Source organism: Periplaneta americana, chromosome 9, assembly GCF_040183065.1.
Source record: "Periplaneta americana isolate PAMFEO1 chromosome 9, P.americana_PAMFEO1_priV1, whole genome shotgun sequence".
NCBI classification, from domain to species: domain Eukaryota; kingdom Metazoa; phylum Arthropoda; class Insecta; order Blattodea; family Blattidae; genus Periplaneta; species Periplaneta americana.
Genome location: NC_091125.1, coordinates 174,480,734 through 174,496,970, shown reverse-complemented (window position 1 = coordinate 174,496,970; position 16,237 = coordinate 174,480,734). Strand labels below are relative to the sequence as shown.

Genomic DNA, 16,237 nt, shown 5'->3' with positions numbered 1-16,237 from the left:
TTTTGAACTTCGCGATTGCCACTTTCTGCTTGAATAATTGAATAATATTCTCCTTCACTCATTGAATTATTGTTGAGTCTAGCCTTCAGTTTTTGTTGGTGACAGAAGTGAGTGTTCATAACAAAGTTAATACTTGGTTTTACATGTGAAATACCGCATTTACTCGCATATAAGACCTGTTTTCTGATTTCCAATACCGGTACCAAAAAATTGAGGATCCTATATGCGCATATCAAAAAAATCAGTATCAAAACTTAAAATAATCAATAAACATACCGGTAATTACATAATTCTTAAAAATATGTTGCAAAAAAATTCATTACCATACTAAAATAGGCTACACAATTGTAAGTTATACCATAACATAATACCAACAACAAAGGGGAGAGTTAGAGGCACTGGCAAGAATGGGTGGCTTAGCAACAGCACAGGGTGAACCACCTTTACAGGCAACATTCAGCCTTCACCAGATATGAGAAATGCAGCTTCTTACAGCACAAAATTGTTTAGCTTACTGCCTGCAGAGTAATGGTAATATTTCATCCGATATCCAAGACAGTAATATTATATGGTAATCTTCCAGAAGAACTACATTGTACTAAAGTAGGTACATCTTCATTCCCCCAACTTGTTACCAACATAACATGCGAGAAGTCCAGGACGCAATACTAGTGACACTCACCATTTTTCTAGTGATTAGTCCTGGACTTCTCGAGAGTGTTATGACAATTAGTAACGGGGGGGGGGGATGTACTTCCTTTGGTGTAGTTCTTCTGAAGAATTACCAAATATAAACAAAATAAATTGATAAATAATTATTACTATTCAAAAATTAGGAGGGAGTCTTATTTGCGAGTAAATGTGGTTGGCATTTGACATGCGTATATTGCAGCCTCAGAGAAAGAAAAGTCGTTTGACTTGGGAAGGATACATGCAGTAAGTTCGTCATAGCTGCTACCTGACCTCTTTCTGTGTGAGGAGTCCAAATTTCTCCATTACTTCTTTTCCAAGAATGATTGGCAGGAACTCATTGTAGGTGATGTGCTGAATCTCTGCAATAACGATGCGCCGCGCCTCCTGGAAGTTAAAAATATTAATGAAATGAAGGTCCTGAGGATGTGTTTGTTGATTGCATGAGCTGATCATGTTTGTAATTTTACTAGTAGGCCTATATAATATGTGAAGTACCTTTTGTATTGGTTACATAAGCTGTTAACTGGGAGTTTCATATGCAGATTTATACAGAACTGATTTCACTGCAGAATGATTATTAATTTTTGTATTAAATTCTTCACTTCCTGTACAAGCACTCAGGTTCATTAGGTCTTGAGTTTTCATGACTTTCATAGATTTTATGGCTGCATTAATGGTATATGAAGTTCTATCTACTGCTACATGGTTGTTTCATTCGTTTTTAAATATAGAATATTTCTCTATCATTGATTAATGATTAACATTACTTGACTTTGTTACACTCTCACAATTACATTATTTCTTAATATGCAGCAGTGGTGACGTCAGCACTTTTGAGTTGAGGTGGTGGGCATTCAGATGAGCAACCGCCCTTTCTTGTGCCCCGTAACATTGAATTGTTCTGGGATTATATTATTATGAAGCAATATTAAATATTAGCATCAAATATGGTTCGTTCTAATTTTTTGCTTCACCTAGATGTAGGAAACAGTAAGTGTAAACTAAAATTTAAAGAAGGTTGAACAAATTGAACATGATCATCCTCAATCTATGCATAAGAAGCTAAGGAGTTGTGAGTGAAGCAGGAGTCATTTCAGTTTTGCTTAGAGGTGGGGGGATTTTTTAGGGAAGACAATAGGATTATAGGGTATAACATGTGGCATACTCTTCCCTATTTCCTCTGAAATGAACTATTTTCCATATCGTAAAATTTACAACAACAACAATAATAATAATAATAATAATAATAATAATAATAATAATACTTACTTACTTACTTACTTATTGGCTTTTAAGGAACCTGGAGGTTCATTGCCACCCTCACATAAGCCCTCCATCAGTCCCTATCCTGAGCAAGATCAATCCAGTGTCTACCATCATATCCCACCTCCCTCAAATCAATTTTAATATTATCTTCCCATCTACGTCTCGGCCTCCCCAAAGGTCTTTTTCCATCTGGCCTCCCAACTAACATTCTATATGTATTATTTCTGGATTCGCCCATACGTGCTACATGCCCTGCCCATCTCAAACGTCTGGATTTAATGTTCCTAATTATGTCAGGTGAAGAATACAATGCGTGCAGTTCTGTGTTGTGTAACTTTCTCCATTCTCCTGTAACTTCATCCCTCTTAGCCCCAAATATTTTCCTAAGCACCTTATTCTCAAACACCCTTAATCTCTGTTCCTCTCTCAAAGTGAGAGTCCTAGTTTCACAACCATACAGAACAACCGGTAATATAACTGTTTTATAAATTGTAACTTTCAGATTTTTTGACAACAGACTGGATGATAAAAATTTCTCAACCGAATAATAACAGGCATTTCCCATATTTATTCTGTGTTTAATTTCCTCCCGAGTAATAATAATAATAATAATAATAATAATAATAATAATATTATTATTATTATTATTATTATTATTATTATTATTATTATTATTCACAGCAGTATCCATACATGATGTTGGTGCGAGCAAATTGACACAATTTTATTGACAAATTTAAACTTAAATTAGAAAAGTACTTCCATTTACAATAGGTAACAACCATTAATTTAGTACTGTAAACGTAATGGCTTGGTTTTATGTTAGCTTATCCTTTATTTTTTAACCGTTTATAGAAGTGGGCTATTTTAATACTGAAATACAGTACTCACATTGTTTCTATGTTAGCACTACTCAGTTACGTATTAAGCAATTAAATGAGGCATCTGGTCAGTTAATTAAATGTAGCAGGAATTAAACGGGAGTGAACTGAGTTCTGAAATAAGTTTGAGCTGCACTGTGGATTAGAGAGCCAGGCCATCTGTTCCCTGACAGCAAACAGTTTTTTGGCTCCCCAGTACAGTTCATGTATGTTCTTAGTGATAAATTTAGATGAAGACAGTACAAATTTCAAAGTCAATTGTGAATTCATATCATCTCATCCTATTGCGAGGTCATGAAAGCATGAAGCTTTACCTCCATGTCTCCATGGCGTCCAAAGGGGAAACTGATTACACCTTTATTAGCGAATCCACAGCATGATAGCACGCACCTGGTACAGGGTTTCGTCATCCCAGTGGGGGTTGATCTGGGACAAGGCGTGGGCCACTCTGTTGTGCTCCCTGGCCATGAGGGTGTGCATGCATGTCAAGACCAGCTGCTCGTTCACCCGGATTTCACCTGCAACAGCAATGTGCACGCCTCTCAAGTCATCTCGTTGTGTTCTAACGTCAAGTTACAATTGATAGTCCTCTTACTAACAACACGCTTTGCCATTTGAAATGTGGCTACTAAAAGCTAGTGTTTTAAAGTTAAAATCCTTATTCTAACATTTAGAAATACTATTTGAATACCCCCCTTCCCGGAATAAGGATCTAAGGTACATTGCTTCCCTATTCAGACATGTCCTTATTGTGGGGAATATTAATTTAATGTTGTTTAGTGATAACTAGGGCTAGGATTTTCATGAAATTGCATCTTTTTCCTAGTAAGCCAGAAACATAGCTGCTTTACTATTTATGTGTTATGTGATAAACTGAGTGTTTTAAGATATATTTGTTAGGGAATTTTTTTGCATTTTTGCCTTTTTCAACTCATAAGAGCATCTTTTGTTTTATTCGGTCATTTTTTAGGCATTTTCATTTAATTTTGGGCATAAATCCCCGTTATTGATGTAAAATAATGTATATTTCCTTTGATATTTTCTTTACATATTTTGTCCATTAATACTCATTATTTTGTATAATATTTTAATCGTTTTTCTATACAAACTAGTGGCTTGTGCAGCAAATACTGCAAACTAAGTTCATTATACGTTCAAATAAACATTTTTCCGATTTATTTTCAATGAAGAATACCAGACATTCTGAAAGTTATTTGCTTCCATATCAATGAAAGATACTCTCTCTCGAGCCTATACTGAAGACAACCACGCATATAAATATCTACACCACACCGCCATTAAATATATGAAAAAGACCCAACCCCACTTGATTAATAATTATAAAATATTTGATTTTTAATAATATTATTATCATCTTAAGCAAGTTTTGTAGCTTTTGAGTAACATATACTATATATACTATATAGCCACCACTCAGTAAAATATAGAAATCAAAATCTAATTTAAGTTATTCTCTACATCTACTTATATAACCCCAAAACGTTTCACTTTCATATCATCAATATAGCATTAATATGTATAATTAATAAAAAATAGTCACATCATGGCATTAACTACAATAATATTTCATTTCTAATGATAATAATGTCATCAAACCACCTCAAATTTTGTAGTTTTTAATATCCAATACACAACTGTACCCAGAAAATTACACACCACAGAATCGAACCTGTAAATTATTTTTAGTAAGTTAAGTTTTTAATTTAATTTGAGCTCTAAATATGTCAGCATTGTTGCAGATCACGGCCTTCGTGTAATATTGTTTACTGTAGTATGTGTTTTGTTTTATTCTGAAATGCAACACGGCTGACTTGATGCTCCATTCGCTTTTCCTTTACAAAAAAACGAAGGGAATATCAAGTCGGCCGTGAATGCTATTAGCTAGTTCTCAAAACTGACGACAGATGGATTTTGGAAAATAGGAAAATTATGTTTAAAAATTGACATTTCACTGAAAACTACTACTTTTCCGAAAAACTTTGAGTTCCAAGCTTCAAAATGAGGGGTCATTTATTAAAATCCGTCCAGCCGTTTTCCCGTAATTTCCATTACCAGTTCAAATTATATATATATATATATATATATATATATATATATATTGCCATTTTAACGTAGTACACCCCACGTAGTGGATCAGTCCAACCACCCCTTCAATATAGACTCCTCTATACCTGCTAATTCCAGATAAGAGTGGCCTTGTGGTAGACTACACGGAAACTAAAAGTAAAGTAAATCCATGGTGCTATAGCCCATGAAGGGCCAAGACCGACCAGCCGACTGCTGACCTCACGTCCACATGCCGACGCAGAGGTGAACGATCATACATATAAACTACATCAGATAAAATAATTAGTTAAAGTGTACTACTTAGAAAAAATTATGTAAAATTTAATTTAATTACTAGTCTAAATATTAAGTAGTACAAAACCTCTTTTCCTACTAAGGCAATTATGTAAGATCAATTTTTAGAGCATTTTTAAGGAAATTTTTGACAGATTTTTAGGTCATAAATGCATTGCTTTTAGGATATTTTTTCATGATTTATAGGTCATCAAAATCCTAGCCCTAGTGATAACAATAGTAAATGTTGTTACTGTTAGGCCTGTTTAGGTCGCTGATTGCTGACTTTAGAGAGGGCACACTGAACTCCATAGACGTCAATTAAACGAGAAGTCCATTCGACAGAGTTTGAACTTGCAGTTTGCTTTCTCACATGTGCACAAATCTTTCATTAATGGAAACATTCAACAGTGGAGAAAATGAGGAGAGAGCAATTGTCACAAAGCTTTCTTCTTCCATGTCAATCTCAGAAGAGCTCAATTGCATGTCTAGATTTTAGTGATCCGCTGGTTAAAAGGGAGTTTATCAAAGGTTATTTTAGTTTCAAACTGTGATATACTTCATAAACTATCCTGGAAGCAGATTTATGACAATTTCCATGCCTTCACGTGCAAGTCCCTTTAAAGGAGTCATTGAGTTATTTCTTTTGTTTATTTTATTTACTCTTATTAAAATGGGATAAAGCTCACCTGTGTTAAAAAACTTAAAGCTGTTGTTTATTACATACATAAGTGTTCTGCCCATGGGTAGGTCTTTCACTGCAAACCCAGCATTCTCCAATCTTTCCTATTTTCTTCCTTCCTCTTTGTCTCCTCATATGATCCACATATCTTAATGTCGTCTATCATCTGATATCTTCTTTTGCCCCGAACTCTTCTTCCGTTCACCATTCCTTCCAGTGCATCCTTCAGTAGGCAGTTTCTTCTCAGCCAGTGACCCAACCAATTCCTTTTTCCTCTTTCTGATCAGTTTCAGCATCATTCTTTCTTCATCCACTCTTCCCAACACAGCTTCATTTCTTATTCTGTCTGTCCATTTCACACGCTCCATTCTTCTTCATATCCACATTTCAAATGCTTCTAGTCGCTTCTCTTCACTTCGTCGTAATGTCCATGTTTCTGACCCATACATGCCACATTCCACACAAAGCACTTCACTAGTCTCTTCCTTAGTTCCTTTTCCAGAGGTCCGCAGAAGATGCTCCTTTTTCTATTAAAAGCTTCCTTTGTCATTGCTATCCTCCTTTTGACTTCCTGGCAGCAGCTCATGTTACTGCTTATAGTACACCCCAAGTATTTGAAGCTGTCCACTTGCTCTACTAGACTACTTCATTTAGAATTCACAAATTTATCTTCTTTATTTTCCTTCCTATGATCATGGTCTTCGTCTTGTTGGCATTTTTATCTTCATCCCATACTGTTCACAGCTGTCATTTAGCTCCAGTAGCATATCCATTAGTGTCATCTCCTCTTCTGCGGAAGTCATATCATCAGACAATCTTATGCACTTTATTCTTCTTCCTCCTACTTTTACCCCTCCCGTGTTCTGAATACAGTTCTTCACCAAATCCTCCAAGTAGATGTTGAACGGGGTAGATGATAAAGGACATCTTTGTCGTACTCCTCTCTATATTTCACTTCCTTCTGAAATTTCTTCTCCTGTATTGACTCTGACTCGTTGTTTCATATAAAGGCTACTGAACAGCCTCCTATCTTTCCAATCCACACCTGTTTTCTTCAGGATGTCGTTGTTTATTTTGTAGTCGTTATTTTCCTCCATGAAATATGGACATACCGGTAATTAATTTTAATGAACATTTAAGTTCGCCATTGATGCAACTACAGGTGCGGGAGCTTCATGCAGTTAATGGTTTTGCTTGCTAGACGTATCGTTGCTCGCGGTCGGTGAGGTCATGTCTCTCAGTAGACTGAAGTACTTATTTTTTTATCCAGCGTCTGTTAATTTTATTTTCTGTATAGGTAGCCTATGTGTTGTATGAAGTGATTTCATGTGCATTTGCACAATGTGATGATTACTTTCAAATAGTTCAAACTGCCAGCGGAGTGTTCACCCTATAAATCAGTGGCCATTAGCACAATGCACCCTCGGACTAGCGTCTCTTACCCGCGGATAAGAGGTGCATTGGCGTGCACCCGTGGCTGCTGGCGGGTATGCTTCTGCACGACGGTGCATGTTGCGATACATTCCTTACCCGTTACCCATTTCAGCGAGTGCTGACGATCACTGCTATAAATCAAGGAAGGCAAGATTTGGGAGAATACCATAACTTATTTGAAGAACTGAAACACCATCTAAGACCATGCCTGTCAAACTCGTGCTGCCAAGGCGCGAACGAATACGGAGGGAGTGGTTGCTTCATGTCCTTTGCACTGACTCAACGTGTGGTAGGGCCGGGCTCGTGGACGTAAACAGAGCTGTTGTACTAGTAACAGTGGCGGCTGGTACTGGTGTATAATTATACTTATTACTGTAATAACTTTATCATCTGCCACGTCTTTCCAGTGGCGTAGCGTCAATGTAAGTTAAAAAGCTCAGCTTCCCCAGTTAATAATAATTTCATAACAAACCTGCAGTTTATGAACAAAATTATTTATTAATTTTAATACAATTTATATTTACGCGTTAAATATTGTGATGCGGCAGCTCAGGATGATTTGTGATGCAGCAGTAAACATGAAGCCTGCACACACCAGCTTCCAATCCCCTCATTCTTCTGTGTAACCCTACCCGCAGATTTTCCATCCCTTTCTAACAAAACTACCCTGGTCGCAAGAAGCTAGCTTTAACATTGAAAAGAATTTAGTTTCCGAGTTATCCCTTTCGTGAGTTGTGTTTAGTTGAAGTGTTAGTGTGCATTGTGGCTGATATAATAAATAATGAGTGAAATAACAGTTCCTGACACTAATTTACTTGAAATTTTAGGACAATTCTATTATCAAAACTGACTTATGAACAAAAGTGCGATTTAAAAAACAAACGACCGACTCCCTTGCTGTCAATGAAGGACACAAACAAGACAGATGCATACTTACGTAATTAATTACTAATACTGTATTTATTGACTGTTAATATTGTGATTTCTCTAAATATGACAGAGAGTGAGCTAATGTTATACGTATACGTGTCTTTTTGTTAGAGATATGTATAAACCATGAAATCATAATTTACTACGTACCATTTGAGGTGATGCCTTATTGGTGTTACTTACGAGGTTCCAACCAATCTTCGGACTCCTGACTTGACATTGACTACTATTTACTTTAGGACTATATTTTTCCAATATGTACATGGAAGAGAATTTGAGTTAGCTTCCCCTGCTCAAAATTTCATGCTACGCCACTGCATCTTTCTCAGTAGGCCTATTGGTCCGTAAAATATATACAGGGTGATTCACGAGAAGTTACCGCCAGTTACGGAGCTTATTTCTGAAGACATTCTGAGAAAAACTGCCATATAAACATGTGTCATACCCTCAGTATTTTCAGAGTTACACTGACTTCAAGTTGTTACAAATACCCTTTTTTATTTTAAAGGTAAAAGAATGTTATAAATAAAGAATGAACTATTCAGAAGTATACTTTCTTTAATTGGCTAGTATTTTGAAGCTAGAATATGTTGTTAATTTCTTAATTGCTTTGTAAAGATTTTTTTTTTCAATTTTTAACTAAAACTTACATTATCCTTACACGCTTATCACAACAGTTGTTACAGATCACACGACTCCCAGCAACTTGATTCCTTACAGTTCAATTTTACATCCTGATGTACAGTCTTAAAGAGTGTATAAGAATGCGTGATTATAACAGTTGTGGTAAATGCGTAAGAAAAATGTAATTTTGTAGTTAAAAATTGAAAAAAAAAATCCGTACGAAGCAACTATGGAATTAACAACACACTTTTAGCTTCAGAATACCAGCCTATACTTCGCTGTACTTACCTCCCTCGAAGCAGTACATGGACCTGTTTGGACGCGTGCAGCCCTCATCCGGTATGTCCAGCTTCAGGGGCAGCAAGTCCTTGAGACCGTACTCGGAGAAGACTGGGTTCATCCTCATAAGACCGCCGTAGCCTGCCCTCAAATGCCTGTGACAGTACAGTTTTATTGTTAATCGTTTTAATTCCATATTCTGACAAGAGTGCCTCCTACTAGCTTCCTTCTAAGTCTGTCTGTGATTTGAAATCTGAAATGTAGGCTGCTATAGTTATGAAGACGTACTTACGTTATTAATTTCTTTCAAGAAATAACCAACCTCTTAGAACTTCTATAGTCGCGACGCTGTTATTTCCGGCGTGACTCCGCCTCTTTGCTTACGTCTTAGAAAGTGAAGGCTCTATAAAGTCTAGGTAGGTAGTATCATTCGCCATTTTTGTTCTTACGTTGCCGAGCTACCATACGAGGAATCTATTTGCCACACCGTTAAACATTATCTTGTCGTAGCTCCTATGATAATAAATCAAACGCACTGTAATCCAGCAAATAATTGAGCGGCAAATAACGTCCTCGTGTGCTTTCTGCGAACGCCAACTAAAGAGCTAAAATGGCAGGCGATTATATTAAGTATTTATCGAGCCTTAAGAAATGAATCAGCGAATCACAAGACGCACTCGTTTAAATGTAGCCGACCTGCAACGCGATTGGCTCCCGGAAATTAGAGTGACGGGACTTTAGTATAGGCCATTCGTTATCTCGTGAAGCGTACTTGCGGGTGAGGGGAAGAAGAAAGTGGACTGGAAAGCTTTCCTTCCACTTGTATGTAGATAGATAGCTCATATACCCCTACTATGTGCTACGGCGCACGCATGCATTTGGTTCCACGCGGTAACGAATGGCCTATTCCCTGAGACCTGAGAGTATAGTATACTATAAATGATTGCTATAAGGTGTATGTGCAGAGACCCGAAGTATAGCATGTGAAGAGTCCACTGCAAGAATGATGGATGTCATTTGGAACACATTTTGCAGGAGACGCAATTGAAAGTTTGAAATGCTTAGCGCTCAAAGCTTAACTGAGATTTTCCGATCATTACTGGACAATGACTAATATATATATATATATATATATATATATATATATATATATATATGCATTTGTGTCCTAACTATAACCTACAGAATTGTTTCAGCATATTTCCTCATGGCAGTGACTTTTCTTTTGAAGTGTAGAATTATATGTAACTTTAAAAATTAAACAACAAATGTTTCAGGACTCAGGAAGCTATATACATCTTTGAAGTGTAAAAAGAGGATATAATGAGCAAAAGAGAATCATATAGAAAGTAGTTAGTATTCGAACCTAAGCTAATATTATCACAGCTTAACAACTAACTCTTCTTAACAGCTGCAGATTCGTGTTCATCTGAAAATGCTACCGACTGATATGTAATATGTAGCCTGTGAATCGTATAAACTCTACAGTTTTAATTTAGACAGAGAAACATCTCACTTAAGGAAGTGTCAACAAACCTTGCAAATTTTTCAGTTACTCCATACACTGTGTTGCCGTCCAGAACTCCTGTCAGAGTGTTGAACTGGGATCGTGAACCTGGAAAGCAAGCATACATTCTGCTTCACCTCTGTGCATGTAACAGTTGATAGAGCTTCGGACATCGATAAACAACTTAATCTTTAACTGTTAGTGTGAAATGCGTTATCATGAAAGGTAGAATGGAAAATTTGTAGCTCTGCTTGCGAGCTGCTTTTCAGTGGCGGCTCGTGGATATTAGTCTTGGAGGGGATTTACATAGATTGGATAAAAAGTAATGACAACCCTGCTGTCACGTGACGATGGTGCGTTCGAGAGCTGCCAGCTGTATGGACATGAACAAGGACTGTTAGATGAATTAGTGCAGCCAGCGGCGACAGTACTCCATCAATCTACTGCAGTGTGTAGAACGTTCACTTTCATAGGGATAGTGCGAGCGCCCTAAGACCATCCTTACAAAGCTAGAGCAACGTTCCTGGATCAAAATTGAAATGGTACGAGGTCATTGTGCACAAGAATGTTTTCAGGGACTGCGTGAAGCATGTGGCGATGCAGCGTTGCCATATCGCACAGTTGCACGATGGGTTAAAGCGTTCCTGGAAGGCCTTCTTGCACCGACACCAAAGGGAAGGTGACGACTTTCTTGGACGAATCGTCGCTATGGACGAAACCTGGACTCGCTCGTATGAACCAATCTTGAAGCGCCAATCAAATGAATGGAAGCATCCCGGTTCTTCTCGTCCAAAGAAAGTGCGCCCTACACAAAGTGCTGTGAAGGAGATGTTAATTGTGGCGTATGACATTGATGGGGTAATACTGCACCACGCTGTACCTCCAAGGCAGACGGAAAACGCGGACTACTGGAACATCCACCGTACTCACCCGATATGATCCATGCGATTACGATCTGTTCACCAAAGTGAAAGAACCACTGCGAGGGACCCGGTACAATACCAGAGATGAACTTGTCCGTGCTTTAGGGCGGTCAATACGGAACATCAACAAAGATGGATGCGCTGATGGTGTACGACGCCTTCCAAACATTTGGCAAAAGGTAATAAATAAGGGGGGCGACTATATAGAAAGTACGTAAATGTGAATAAAGCCATGTCAGAAATATCGAACTGTTGCCATTACTTTTTATCCAACCCTAGTATATATGTCATTTTTTTTTAAGTTCAAGGAGGGGGGGTAACCCTCCCCTTGCGTTCTAACTAATTGAACTCACCAAGTCTGCAGCCAGGCCGGACGGCGGGGAAGCCCCTCACGAAGTCCTGGCAGCGCAGGCCGAACAGGCTGTAGAAGTAGTCGTCGACGGGGATCTGTATCTCCAGGCAGTAGGGGTTCTTGAGGTGGTCGGGGCGGTGGCAGCACTCCTCTGGCTCGTTCCTGTTCAGCGGGTCTGCGGAGCATTAGCCTAGTTCAAGTAAACATAGCCTACTTCCTTGTGATTGATGAAATACAGGAGGAATGTAAAATACTTCAGGATACTGTAATTTGTGTTAACCTACATCGATTTAACCCGATATACGCTTGTCCGAAATGTAACGGTTGGGAAGTTAATGATGGGCGGACTTTTAAATGGAGAGAAAAAGGAAAAAGTTTTTGATGTTACTGTACGTATTTCTACATTTTAAAACATTGTGATATGATACAGTATTGAAAATGCTGTATCTTGTGGTGTTCCAATAAGTTTATTTCATAATTAAGTACAAACTCAGTAAGAAAATAAAATAATTACGCAACACAAAAAATTATTTCGGAATATGCATGGTAAGACTTTCCTGTGTTAAATTTCAACGTATCTCGTTTACATGTTTCGACCTATTTATGGGTCATCTTCAGAACTGGTCGTTGTTTGTCTTGGCGCCTCTTGTTCTGTTTCCAGTGAGGGTGTGTTCCTGTGGTATAGTGTAGAGTCAAAGAGTGTGTGTGTTTTGAAGTTGAGTTATGTGTTGAGAATTTCGTTGGGGTGTGTTTTTGCGTGTCTGTATATTTCATATTGTTCTAGTGTGTTTAGTTTCTGGCTTTTTGGTTGGATATGTAGTATTTCCATGTCTGTGTTGATGTCTCATTTCAAACACGTTACAAAGAACACATCACAGCCATAACAAAATTACAAAACACCTCCACATATGCAGAACACATTACAAATGCTAACCACACCCACAGAGATATCAACACAGACATGGAAATACTGCACATCCAACCAAAAAGCCAGAAACTCAACACACTAGAACAATATGAAATATACAGACACACGAAAACACACCCCAACGAAATTCTCAACTTAAAAACACACTCACTCTTTGACTCTACACTATACCACAGGAACACACCCTCACAGAAAACAGAACAAGTGGCGCCAAGACCAACAACGACCAGTTCTGAAGATGACCCATAAATAGGTCGAAACATGTAAACGAGATACGTTGAAATTTAACGCAGGAAAGTCTTACTATACATATTCCGAAGTGATACAGTGTTAAAAGTTGTGTAATCAAGATGTACAAAAAATTACTAAAGTTGCCCTTCTTATGGATTCCTATAATTGTAAATTCGTACCGGATGCCGGTACCGGTTCTCTTTCCGACCTCAATGAAACACTTGGTAGCTTGCCAGTTTCAGAAAACATGGGAAAACACATAGCTAGAAGGAACCCTTCGATTGGAAAAACATCGTCTGTATTCTTCAACAGCAGCCAATGCATTGCCATCACAAAATCCATAAAAAACATGTTTGCATATTCACTATTCAGTACACGAATTAAATGTCCACTGAACGTATATTCAGTTGTGTGTGTTGCGCAGGTGTTGCGGTGTTCAGGTTCCTACCGTGTGCAAAAGATCTGGCGTAACACGTCAATTATTGTACATGGAACCGCAAGACGCTCTAGTATTTCTCCCAAACCGTTACACTTGGTACATAGGTACATCAGGTTAAATCGAGTAGGTTAACCACAATTACATTACCCTGAACTATTTTACATTCCTCCTGAAACATCCTGTATATTGTATAAGAGTATCTTCATTTTGTACTAGCCTTTATTCTCATTGGTCACTTAAATTATTGGAGAATTAATATTCTGGCTAACTCATCTGAAACCAAACATATTTTCGTTTTACAAAAGAAAGCCCTAAGAATAACGACATGTGTTCATAATAGACATCCTTTAAAAATAATTTTTCAAAATTTAGAATACTTGTCCTTACTTTATGAATCCATTCTTTCCCAAAAAAAGGTGATATTTTAAGTTAAAAATTAAGATACTTTTAGTACTGATCAGAGCGTTTATGATTTTAATACAGAAAACAAATCAGAAGTCCAGCATCGCGTGTGCTTCCCAACCAAGAAGTCTGTAAAGACATTTAAAACGGTTACCTTGCCGATAGGCTAACGTCGGATCTTTTAGTCTGAGAGATGGAGACCGCCTTACTTTTTGAGACCTTCACTTTCTCCGAAAGAAAATAGTACACTGAAAGCTTCTTAATTTCGTGGGCTTCTTTAACTCAGTCTGCGCATGCCTTTAGGATTGTTAGGTATATCTGAGAACTACAATTCCGGAACACTTAACAACCATTACTAGAATGAGGCGAAGTGCTGCGTGTGTAGAGAATTATTCATTCTTGATTCATAACACTTTTAACATTTGCATATCGAATGTTAACAAATGTTAAAACTCGTTAAAATGAACTAACTTTTTAATTATTCACTATGTTAAATATTCAATCTTAAGAAGGTACTTTCATTGTGACTAGTTTCGACGTGGTATCGGCCATTCTACTATAGTCAAAAGGTGTAGGACGTAGTACTATTCCGCATTCCCGTAAAGTTCTTTCGCCCTCGGACGGATCGGTAGGCCTACTCAGTGGCCAGCATGGTAATCGCCAAGGGCAGAGCTGCAGAACTGTAGCTCCCAAGAGCGACTACTTTACTCCCCTTTCTTACCCCACCCACATTTACTACCAGTGCGGTCATGATGTTCTATTTACGGTCGGCTGCATTAACGCGGCGGCAGGTATACAATACGCTATCAAGAATTACAAAGGAACAGATAATAAAATCCTTAATAACATACTTTTAGAAAGTAACAGAAAAATGAATGAGGGAAATAAATTAATTAAACGACATGTAAAATAAATTTTAAAATGTATTGTGCATATAATGTAAGAAGGTCTACCTATGTATATATCGTCCTATTATTAGTAAAGCCGATTAAATCCACTTTTTGTGTAAAATAAGTTAAGTACAGTCCCCGACTTGTCTTTCCGTGCTCTGTACTCTACTAAAATGAAATAAGTCCGAAATGTTGCATGCAGGCAACAAACCAACTACTTTATTTGAAAAATTTATTATGATTTTTCGTGCATCAATAAAGTTATAATTCCAATTCTCACAAAACTTGTACAGGGACATCATTTTATTTTTACTAACATTTCTGATATTAACCTGGTTATACATTTGGATCAACGGTTGCTACTCCCTTCCACGACTGGAGTTCGATGGCGTAAAATACAAACAAATCACTTTACTAGGTATAGGAAGGAAGAAAAGTAGTTCATCCATTTACGTAACCTATGAAATATCACGCTTTTGAGTGTGATAATTTTCATTAGGTTTTTGTTTAATCAGAATAGAGTACAGTATTAACAATGAATGTTTTTACTCACGAACTGAGCTGTCCATTCGGACGTATTCATTATGCAGTGTATATTATACTGTCTACAGCACATTAGCGTACACTATAAAGAATGAAGTTAAATTGAAAAATAATCATGATATGGATATTTAAACACATTTTTCAAAATGGTGGCGGTTCATTTCGATACAGGCTTCAGTTCTAATGTTTGTAATTCCAATTACCAGTTTCGTCCTTCGTACTAGTAACTCATGTAAAAGAGTACCTTACGTACTGTAAATTCAATCTTCACTTCTGCTCGATCCGAAAAGATAAAATTACTCAGACATGCTATCTACTGTCCGTCCAAGTGGTTATGTCGCAGGATCGTAGAAAGGAGGGAAATCACGTGACAGTTAATTACTTAACGAGGCCCTTTTATTTAAGTTATTTTAAACAGTTTTATGGGTATAATATTACGTAGATATCCAATTCCTAACAGAAATTAATGTTCTCAGAAAAGAGCTGAGACAGCCCAGCCACTAGCCTTTAGACAGAGGCGAATAGAAGCAGGTGGGGAAAACCGGAATGCGACGTAAGCAAATGGACGACAGTACCTGTGGGAAAATGATGCAATATTGAAAGCTCTTTCGTCATTGGAAAACGCGAACATATTTTTGGAACGTACTGTGACGGTAAGGCTACTATGACTGTATATGCGGTCTTGGATTAGTGTGGAGAACGGTTGAACTTCATTAGTAGAAGGGGTGGGAGGGAAGTACATTAAAAAACTCAGGTACAATAAAAATTGAAGTAAAAATAAAATGATGTCCCTGTATTACTGGTCTTAACTGGTTTTACTAGTAATAGGACGATAAATAAATTGTACGTTGATAAGTGAGTGATAGCTATAT

At 37.5% G+C, this 16,237-nt stretch overlaps 1 protein-coding gene across 1 annotated transcript in view; it reads right to left on the bottom strand.

Moving 5' to 3' along the window:
- The window catches only part of cysu (Curly Su), a 207,826-nt gene that overhangs the window by 22,074 nt on the left and 169,515 nt on the right, over positions 1-16,237 (bottom strand). The window contains exons 7-11 of the mRNA XM_069836400.1: positions 11,934-12,107; positions 10,687-10,765; positions 9,160-9,305; positions 3,231-3,358; positions 964-1,077 (exon numbers count right to left, since the gene is read on the bottom strand). Coding sequence (XP_069692501.1) covers positions 964-1,077; positions 3,231-3,358; positions 9,160-9,305; positions 10,687-10,765; positions 11,934-12,107 — 641 coding nt within the window. The remainder of the gene's footprint in view (positions 1-963; positions 1,078-3,230; positions 3,359-9,159; positions 9,306-10,686; positions 10,766-11,933; positions 12,108-16,237) is intronic.